Source organism: Tinamus guttatus, unplaced genomic scaffold (assembly GCF_059628265.1).
Source record: "Tinamus guttatus ecotype Peru unplaced genomic scaffold, ASM5962826v1 Tinamus_guttatus_pri_ptg000649l, whole genome shotgun sequence".
Taxonomy (NCBI): Eukaryota; Metazoa; Chordata; class Aves; order Tinamiformes; family Tinamidae; genus Tinamus; species Tinamus guttatus.
In genome coordinates this window covers 2,141,092-2,151,540 of record NW_028289183.1, presented here as the reverse complement: position 1 = coordinate 2,151,540, position 10,449 = coordinate 2,141,092, and the positions used below count along the sequence as shown (strand labels likewise).

At 48.8% G+C, this 10,449-nt stretch overlaps 1 protein-coding gene across 1 annotated transcript; it reads left to right on the top strand.

Moving 5' to 3' along the window:
- Window positions 1-868: 868 nt before the first annotated feature.
- On the top strand, window positions 869-6,730 carry OTOP3 (otopetrin 3). Its single transcript, XM_010211811.2, has 6 exons — window positions 869-1,259; window positions 2,601-2,737; window positions 3,442-3,500; window positions 4,131-4,249; window positions 4,851-5,782; window positions 6,560-6,730. Exons 1-6 carry the CDS (start codon window positions 869-871, stop codon window positions 6,728-6,730), a joined length of 1,809 nt encoding a protein of 602 aa, XP_010210113.1.
- The last annotated feature ends 3,719 nt before the right edge of the window (window positions 6,731-10,449 follow it).

Below are 10,449 nucleotides of genomic sequence, written 5' to 3'. Positions count from 1 at the left end.
ATCTGGGCCAATCCCTCAAATTTCTGTGTTAGGACGCTTGTGACTCCGTGCTTTTCCAAATACCACACTAAAAGCTGAAAATCAAGCCAGGTGTTAACTCTATCCAGATCTCAGGCCTCGTGGGTGGGAGGCTGGCTCTTTTCCTAAAATCTTGGCTAGATGTTTTACAGACACTTGTTTGCCTCTCTCCAGTTCTGTCCCAGTTATGCGGCCGTACCCAGGGGTGCAGTGTAAATCACACAGTCTAAAAACATAAGAAAGAAGTCAGACCTATCACCCAAAAAATCAAACAGCTCTGAATTTTAGAACAAGTCTGAGCTTGTTCAGCCTTTCCAGCTAATCCTTACAGCAACAGAAGGACAAAGCCTGAACCCAGGGCTGTATGCAGAGGAGGTGTGAAAGGTCCACGTGGGAAGAGACCTCTGGTACCGGTAGCTCAGAGTACTGGCACTGCAAGGCAGAGATATCAAATGTTCATTTTAATGCAGGCTTCTCGGAACAGATTTGGACAGAAGGGCTTTTCCTCAGTGCTTTGCAGTTACCTGTCCAGAGAGACATTTTTAATACCTAATCTGGGCTCAACATCAACCTCTTTTCCTCCTCATCCAGGTTCTGGAGAGGGAAGAAGCTGCAAAACAGCCAAGGGAAGCCCCAAGGAAGCAAGGAGGATTTGGAGGATCTCTTTTGCCTTGTGCTCAGGGGTAAGCTTTGAAGAGGTCCAAAACACAGAAGGCTGAGGCCTCCAAATTCACCACACAAGTGGCCTTTATAGCAAAGCACAAAACCTCTCTGCAAGACCCTCACCATCAGTAGACCTATTAACTCCCTGTTTGCTCAGCGTGGCAGGTGACTCCCAGCCAGCCAAGCCATGTTGGCCAACAAAGCCTCAAGACAGAAGCCCTGTCACCACTGCACCCACCGGCCCGCGTCAGCTGCGCCCGACCACTCCACAATCCACTACGAGAAGTCCTGGCTCTACCGGCACTGCTCTTCGCTGGTGCAGGGGGACAGGCAGTCCCAGAAAGCCGGGCAGCTCTTCTCAGGGTTGCTGGCCATGAACGTGGTGTTCCTGGGCAGCGCCTTCCTCAGCAGCATGATTTTCAACCACGTGGCCATCACCCTGGCAGACGTCTGGATCCTGCTCTCCATCCTCAAGGTCTTGTGCCTGTGCTGGGTCGTCTACTACGTGCTGGGCACCAGCCGGCAGCCGCACGCAGTGCTGCACCGCGACACCCACGCCGGGCCCATCTGGCTGAGGGGTAAGTTCTGCTTTCATGTGTCATTTCCTGCCTTCGCCCTTTCTTCCAGCACTGGGAAGATAAGGAAATCCTTTCCCCAGCACTGAAAGAGAAAGGTCCCCAAGGGAAACGTGATTAGGACACTGGGAATCTCCCCGGGTTCCTGCAGTCTTCTGTTATGAGGCCGAGGGGCAACTGGAGGCAAAGCTAATGCCACAGAAAGGGACGAGAGCAGCCAGAGAGGCTGAGGCATCGGCCTCTCTTCAGCCTCCACAGCAAATCTTGCCCTGTGACTCCTGCCCAAAGCACAACGGAGCCTTCTCACCCACAGCCCAGCAGCTGAGCACAGCAGGAGAGATGAAAGAAAGGTTTTGAGAACCTTTCAAGAATGACCGACTCCATGTTCCACACTTCAGTCAACCACCTGGGGAGTTGGGCCAGCCAGCACTAGGAATGCTGTTTTGCTGAGGTTCCCTAACACTTAAACCTACAGACAAAAAAAATAAATAAATAAAAAATTGGGAGAGAAACGTAAGGGCTGTGATGTGCAAATGAGAAACCCTGGACTCCTGCATCTTGCAAGAGCAGAGCGTGGGTTCAAAGCAGCCGGAGCGACTCCAAAGCCCATGGTCAGCCCACCACTTTGCAAAGCAAGCAAAGAACCTCTGCATTTACGTTCCCGTGATGTCAGCAGCCCCATGCTGCCCTCGCCCTTGTTTAACATCACAGCAGCCCTGTTTCTAAGGGAAGATTCCTGGCCAGTGACTCAAGCCCCAGTGACAGCCAAGCTTTCCTTGGAGATCTTCCATCAGGTGTGCACCACAATGGCTCAACGCCATCAAATGATGCTTCTCCAAACTACCCTGCCTCACGCACAGTCTTGTTAATTAAGCACGGAAAACTAAGGGGAATACAACTGTAAGAGACCTCAGCACCTAAAGCTGTAGAGAGGTGTCAAAACACAGAGAAACTGCCAAAAAAGTTTCTTCTACAGACTGGTGTTTCTTCTACAGTCTGGCTTCAGCCAGACTGATCTCTTGCAGCAAGGCAGAAACCTCTATCTGCTATTAGCTTTCCTCCAGCCCCCAGATTGCACAGAAAAGGTTGAAAACCCTCCTCCTACACTGTGTCCAAGCACAGAGAAATTCCTGTGCCATCTCAACCTTAAACTAGCCAAAGCACCAAAGCAAGTTCAGGTACAGGCTTTCCTTTCTACCTTTCTCTCCAAATCGTGAGACTTCCCAACTGGAAGGCCTCCAGCTCTTCCCAAATCCATGAGACACAAGACCTCCAAACCCAAGCTGGGATCAAATGCTCCATAGACATGTTTGTGATTTATTGGTGCTTTTGTCATTTCCCTAGGATCCCTACTGCTCTTTGGTGCTTTCAGCGTCCTCCTGAACGTGTTTGAGATTGGCTACAGCGTCATTCACATCCAGTGCAAATCCCAGGTGCAGAATGTGTTCCCCTGCATCGAAATCCTTTTCATTACCACCCAGGTACTGTCCATTATCCCTTTGGGAGCCCCCTTGTTCTTTCTCTCCTGACCCTGGGAGGCCACAGCAGTGGGAGCACGTGGGGAAGTGGGTGCATGGGAGGCATTTGCACTAGCAAAGATGTATCGTGTGCTATTTCAAATAACAAAGAAATAAGATTTTGAAATAAATCTCTCTAGCAATAGCTGATGTATTGCTGGATCTAGAGGAATTTGTTCTGAAAAATTGAAGTAGGGAGAAAGGAGAGAAAATTCATAGATTTGGCCAAGAGAGATGCTTGCACCAGTCTCCCTATGTAGCTCCAGCCTTTCTCTATTTGTTACACCCCCACACAAAACCATTTGCTCTCATAAATATCTCACACCCTTTGCAACTCTTTACTGACAATAATGCTCCTCCGAACTGTTCCTGCCCAAGCCCAAAGCCATATTTGAAAAGTATCTAGCTCCCATCTCAGCAACAAATGCTCATGCACGAGACAGAGTAAAACGCATTCCCTAGACCTCCTTTGGCACCAGGTAAGGTCACACACACTGGAGTCACGTAGGGACGCCAGCACACCTGCCAACACCGAAATGCAGGTGCACACACGTCCCTGCAAGGCTCTCACAGAGGCAGCTTCGCTCCCACTCGAACGCGCTCCTCCTCACCCGCCTCTCTCCTGCCAGCTTCGCCCTGCTCATGTCCTTGTTGTTACTGATTTGCAGGCTGTTTTCCTGTGGCATCACTCTAAGGACTGCATTCAAGTCCAGCACAACCTCACCAGGTATGAGGAACAAAGAATAAACTTTGTACTCTTCTTTGAAGAGAAACTTTTCCTTTCTATTTATGAGCTCTCTTGCTAGACTTGTCTCCACCTGATCTTACGCAAGCTCTTTATATTCTGCAGCACACAAAAAGTAGGTTATGACTTGACTAGACTCATCCTCCTTCCACCTACCCGGGCTCACCAGCTCCCCCTGGTCTTCGGTTGCACCTGGAAGAGCTACAAAGCCTGTTACTTCCTCCCAGCCCCTCAGAGCTTTGCACTGTGTGGTTCAAAGGTTGATTCTCCATTCCTATTCCTGGCTTCCACATCAGGCACTGGAAGATATCTCAATCTTCCCTCCAGTAACTGCACCCGGGCTGAGGCCAGTTTTGCATTAGCTACCAAGGCTGGTGTTGGCTGCCCTGCTCCTTTGCAAATGGCCAAATGGGAACACACACAGTTTTGCATGTGCAAAGTTGTGTGCCAATGGCCCTAGGCCAAACAGGCACAAAGCACCATGTCTGCATCCACCTGCGCGCAAATAAGCGAGAAATAGAGAGCAGGACTGCGTGGCAGGTGGACACACAATCAGGTTGTAAGCAATCTTGATAGGCAATGTGTGGTGAAAGTGCCTTTCCCTCCTCCCAGGTGTGGCCTGATGCTGACCATAGCCACTAACCTCCTCCTCTGGCTCTTAGCCGTGACCAACGACTCCATCCACGAGGAGATTGAGTCTCAGCTACGTGACGTGGAGCAGCGACTTGCAGGCAAGGCTCCTCTTCCACATATCCCTATTCTTGCTTGACTGACCTCTGGAGAGCCAACAGGTCTCAGTCTCAGGGATTTGGATATCTCAGCCAGCTCCCCCAAATGCTGCAACTTTCCTATTGCTGGAGTTTGCCTTCAGCAGATGTGCTGCAGGGGGAAGACTTGCTGCATAAATCCACCAAATTAGGGGGTAGGAAAGGTATTTTTTGTTCACATAGTGACAATTACATTCACCTGTCAACTGCAAGGAAAAGATTGCTAGATTATAAGAAACTTGCATAGTTGCTGTGCTCTGCTTTTAAGAGTAAAGACAAAGATAAGGAGAAATTAATATTCCAAGGGTGAGGAGGCTCTGCTAATGAAAGAAGGGATGTATCTCTCATTTAGTACCTCTGGTTTCACCAAAAGGAATATTTAGGAATTCTGTTATTTTAAATCCTTACAAGCTTGAAGAATGAGAGCTGATCACTTCCTACTGATCATCATTTCCAAGATACACAAAGACAGAAGTCATTCCTGCATACACAGAGCTCCTGAAGATGGCCATGAAATTCAGGACATCTCCCTTTTAATTGCTGCCTTCCTCTTCTCTCACTCCAGGTAACGAGACTGCCTTGTGCACGTGCCCGAACACAACTGCCTGCAAGGTCTTCCAGAAAGGCTACATCCTGCTCTACCCTTTCAACACTGAGTTCTACCTTGTCTGCTGCTCCATGCTTTATGTCATGTGGAAGAACGTGGGGAGACGCATCAGCCACCACCATGCCTCTCATATTAAGCACAAATTCAAGCTCCAGGGGGTGGTCTTTGGACCGCTGTTGGGTGCTGCTGCTGTGATGATTGGTATCTGTGTCTTCATGATGTACCAGATCCAAGCCACCGGCTCAGCACCCAACCGCCAGGTCTTCGTGATGTATTATTCCTACTACATTGTGCTCCTGCCGCTCATGAGCGCTGCCGCAGTGATTGGCACAATCATCCACGCCTTGGAGAAGAAGGATCTGGACACGCTGAAGAACCCAACCCGCAGCCTGGATGTGATCCTGCTGATGGGGGCAGCCCTTGGCCAAATCGGCATGTCCTACTTCTCAATTGTCGCCATTGTGGCCACCAACCCCAGGGACCTGCTCAACAGCCTCATCCTGTCCTATTCAGTCCTCCTCATCTTTCAGCACATCACCCAAAACGTCTTCATTATTGACGGGCTCCACAGGCGGCCCTTTGTGGAGGCAGTTGAGGCCAGACGTGCTGGACATGCTGGGCAGCATGCAGTGGGTTCAGAGCCTCCCCATGAAGAGACAGCCACAGCAAACAGCAAACAGGAGCACACACAGCCCCCTCTCAGCAAAGAGGAAGAGTCGAAAGAAGAGTGGAACCAGGAAGCTCACAACCAGAGACGAGTGAGCGTGCTAGAGCTGGGACAGGAAATCCGCAGAGTTTCTCTCTCATACATCCATACGTACTCTCACCTGAGCTGGAAGAGGAAAGCATTAAGGGAGATCTCCTTCTTCATGGTTTTGTGCAATATCATAGTAAGTATTCTTCTCTCTGCCACGTCTGAGTTTGGCTGACCTCTTAATGCAGACATGGTCTCCTCCTTCCTTTGGGACTTCATTCCAGAGAAGCAACCTTTACCCACCAAGCTTTAACCTACTGGTGCAACCATCTTTCCAAGCTAAGACCAGTTGTTCTGTTAATGCCCTATTCCCATGTTTCTAAATGCTCTTTTTTTGGCCTGAAAGGGAAACATAGTTAAGTTTTCTGGGTGCAGGAGACAGCTCACAAATTCTCATTTACCATGACTTTAACCTCTGAAGAAACTATCAAAATCATTAATGAATCAAACAAATCAAAACCATTAATTAAACCATTCATTAAAAATGCTTAATGAGGTAACAGGAGAAATATGGGTAACTAGTAGTGAGTTTTTGTAATCAGTAGTCTCCAGTATTGAAACTCACCCGTAAGCACACTAGGCTCTGGGATTTTGAAGCTATGCGGATCTTCATCGTGGCCTTAAACCAGTGAAGATGGGGACAACTCCAGCCTGCAAGAGAAAAAGGAAACTGGCTGGCACAGAATGAGGCTGTCATGAGGTTTCCAGGAGTTCAAGGGGCAGGATTTGACTTAGCAAAGAGCAAGCAAGTTTAACTAGAAAAGTTGCCTTCCCTCCTTTAGCAGGCAGGTGCCTCTGCTGCTCTTGAGACATTCCTACAACCACTTGAGCCCATAAGGAGATCAGAGTGCAGGCAGCAGGCAGTTTGCTATCCTCTGATTTCTCCTCTTTTTTTTCTCTCACACCTCTTTAGCTGTGGATCATGCCCACGTTTGGGGCTCACCCTGTGTTTGAGAACGGACTGGAGAAGTCGTTTTACGGCTATTCCACCTGGTTTGCCATCGTGAACTTCGGCCTCCCTCTGGGCGTGTTCTACCGCATGCACTCGGTTGGGGGGCTCCTTGAGGTCTACGTCACGGCCTGAGCTAGGCCCACTGCTCACCCCAGACCCTGGGGCAGAAGGACGAGGCTGAACACGGACGTGGTAAGCAGCACACATGCACTTAAAAGGCTTTCAGCTTTTTCCTTCTGGCTTCTGCTTTGACTTCTCCTCACACACCTCCATAAGCTGCAGAAAAGGAGGGTGTTCTGTATTATCACGTTTCCTCCATAGACAACAGGATCGACACACAGAAACTCTTTTACTGAGCTAAGGAAGCACCCTGGTGCTTTGTAGTAGTTTGCCAGTGGACGCTATATGGTAGCGAGTGAGACTTTACCCACTCCTGTTGAGTTCTTCCAGACAAGAGAACACCAGAGCAAGCTTCAACCAGAGCAGCAGATACTGTCTACACCCTGCTGAACACCCAGATCTACAGATACGGATACCAGTCCCTCCACTGCTCACCAGCCTGCTCTCCTGCAGCACAGAAGTCTTGTCAGTACTAGGCACCCTAGAAGGATTAGTCACCCCACGGTAACTGAAAAAGAACCAAACACTTTTTGCATGTAATTTCACAGATCAGTATACTGGGTAGCACACTGTAACTATCAGAAAAGGTTTATTGGTGCTTGCTCCTGGCGCTAACATTTTGGGTGCCAACTTGGATGAGTCCCGTAAGACCCAAGACCACAAAAGTGCTAAAAATTCGCAGCTCTTAATGATGAAGAGCAGGACAGGCCTTCAGATTTTCACTAGTTCTGAGCACCTTTTCCTATTCTCTACAATAGAAGCAATACCATTATGTCACCTTAAGGACAGGCTAGACAATATATCTCCTTAGAGGCACTCAACCTTGAGTGAGAAGCACTGGAAAAGTGTTGTGGCTGGTCTTTACTCGATGCTCCCTGCGTGTGATGTTAGCACCAGTGTGTAATAGCAAAGGTCCTGCCGTTGCACAGAGCATGGTGGCTCAAGAAAGAGCTACTGCCAAATCTACTGTGAATCCCTCCCCACATCAGTACTTCTCCCCACTGCTGCTTTGCCCACATCCACATATCCCACATCCACAAACATTTCCCAGGGCACACTGAGCATAAAAGAGTAAAATTACACAACGGGACGCGTGATCAAAGACCCATTAGTACTTGTTCCATAGGAGATGCTTTGGAAGCACATGGGAGAGTGTGGGGCAGAGCTTGATGAACGGAAATAAAGATGGATTGAATGTTCACCTGTCTCTGGTGGAATCTCTGGGTCTGCTCTGCACTCAAAGGCCAAACTCAATGTCAGCTGACTTTGACTTGCACCACTCTTGCATTCAGAGGTTATACGAGACCTAAGGACAGGCCTTGTTTTATAATCAATCCCTTTTTTTTTTTTTTTTTTTTGGCTATCAAAACCCTTCATGACTCTTAACAAAGGCCAAAGAAGTAAGGTACAAAATGCACCTGTTACCTCTTCTGTTCCTCTATAAATCAACCTCAGGAAGAGGGTGGATCACAGCCTGACAACGGCTTCCCCACACTCCAATCTCATGGAGAACCAATCTCCCCCAAGGCAGGAACAGTGATGAGAAACTCCTGACCATACTCATCCCACTGGCCTTATGATTCAGCATTCAGGCTAGGCCACCTTCCTCTGAGACTAAATGCAAGAAGGATAGTGCAGAGCATGAACTTTGCCCAATAAATCCTTTCACTTAGGTCTGTGTCAACAGATATATGTCATGAGAAGTAACAGCTGGATAAATTAGGCTCCAATAAAGTTAATTATTATTCTCATTTCACAGTTTGTACCAAGGGATCCAAAGCAGATTCACGCCAAGGTCTGGCCCTTTCAAATGATAAACAGGAACTCAAACCTTCCCCCTAGATTTTGACAGCCTGGGGACAAGGAATGATATAGTACATGAGCTAGCCCCTGACCTTACCTGGGCTTTATCTGTGGTGTAAGCCTGCTTAAAGATAATAAGTCTTCACTGAACACGTTATTGTGGAGCTCTCCCAGTGAGGTACAAATTGGCTGTGCCCACGTATGTACTGAGAGAGAAGTTTGCTTGTGATCTCTGTGGGAACAGGATGAACTACCTGCATTTCTGACGAGCATGAATGGGAACAAAACCCACCAGTTCCAACTCCTACAAACAGCCTCTGTAAATCACATCGCAGCCCTCTGTCCTGCTCCAACACTGCCCCGTTCCAACGCACAGACGGAGGTAACACCCTGCATAGGGCACCGGGCAGTCCTCCACAAGGAACACGCTCCTGACGCACCAGGATTTCAGCACTTTCCCTAGGAGAGGGTTTGTGAGCACCCAGCAGGGGTAAAACCAGCCCCACACAGTCTGTGTGCAGCTACATTGCCCTGCACAGCTCCCTCACACCAAGAGCAGGGCTGAGGCCAGTAACTCGAACATGCAGTGAGAAGCAAGTTGGCTGCAAGCGCCAAAGCAGATACAGCCCCGTCACCCTGGGCCCTCCTGCTCTCACATCCCATCACCTGCCATCCGGGCACCGCTCTGAGCTCACCCAGGGCCACGCGGCTGTTCCACAGGTCTCAGCTGCACAAGGGTTGGAGCACCCGGCTACCAAGGTCAGGAGACTTAGTCCTGTTTCATCTCGTTTATTTTGTTTCCTTGGAGGCAGGTGGCTTTGCTGGTGTCTCTATCCACAGCACAGGAGTCAAAAAACACACAGTTCAGCCTCGTTTTCCAGAGACTCGGTTTTCATTTTTGATTAAAATAAAAAGAAAATAAAACCTCGCACACCACAATGGAAGCCAGCACATGTTTGCCTAGTAGCACAAATCACCTAGGCACAACACAAACAAGGTTATAGATCTCTGGGGAAAAAGAAAATAAGCAACCAACTGCACGTTTCAGATAATCTTTATCTCTCTGTAAATAAGCAAATAGTTTACAGTGCAAGTTGATTTCCACAGAACAAAGATCAGACACCAAACACCAAAAAAGAAAAAGAAAATTCCAGAGGAACTCACACAAAAAAAAAAAAAAGGAGAGAGAGAGAGAAACAAAAAAAGAAAAACAAAGCAAAAAAGAGGACAGAAGAAACCATGAGAAGCAGCAGACCCACGGGAGGGCAGAGGCGAGCGCGCGGGACGCAGCGTGGCCCGGGCAGAGGCTGGCCCCACCAAATCACATTCTTCAATACGGAGGAGATTCCAAGCAAACAGAGACCTCGCCCTGTCCACATCTGAACAGGGATGGAGTCAGGGTGGGAGTCGGGGTAGATGGCAAAGTGGGTTGGAGACTGGGGAAGGGAAAATAACCTCTCTCTACTTGAGATATTTTGTGTCCCTCGGATAAAACAATTCAGGCTGTATTTCGTGTTTCAGCTATCTGTCGGCTCAGGGACTCCAGCCCACTCTCCATGCCAAAAGCAGGAGACCACCTGACTATGAGCCATCACTCCAGGAGAGTGAAGAACTCCCTCTAGGAGAGGAAAAGCACCCTTGTTGCTAGAGCTCTAGCTTCAAAACTCAGGCAAGGGTCAGAAAAACGTGTGCCACACCTGCCCCCTTACTGGAAGGCATGAGCACAGGTCCAATGGGTGATCTCACTGGTTCTAAGCTATGGCAAACACATCATAGTCAGGGATCCTCCTGAGAGCCTGAAGCCCAGAGCACCAAGGACTAAGTTTTGGTGGAGAGAGAAAGGTCTCGGTGGTCTCAGTTCATGGCAGGACCCCTCACATTTCACTGCCCAAAGACCACACAGGTGTAAACATTAACCCTCCTAGAAG

Bases quoted from the DNA above. Each gene is read 5' to 3' on its own strand.
- OTOP3 (XM_010211811.2), top strand. From the start codon at position 869: ATGTTGGCCAACAAAGCCTCAAGACAGAAGCCCTGTCACCACTGCACC. The intron at 2,738-3,441 runs GTACTGTCCATT...ACTGATTTGCAG, and splicing joins TCCTTTTCATTACCACCCAG to GCTGTTTTCCTGTGGCATCA. The intron at 5,783-6,559 runs GTAAGTATTCTT...ACACCTCTTTAG, and splicing joins TGGTTTTGTGCAATATCATA to CTGTGGATCATGCCCACGTT.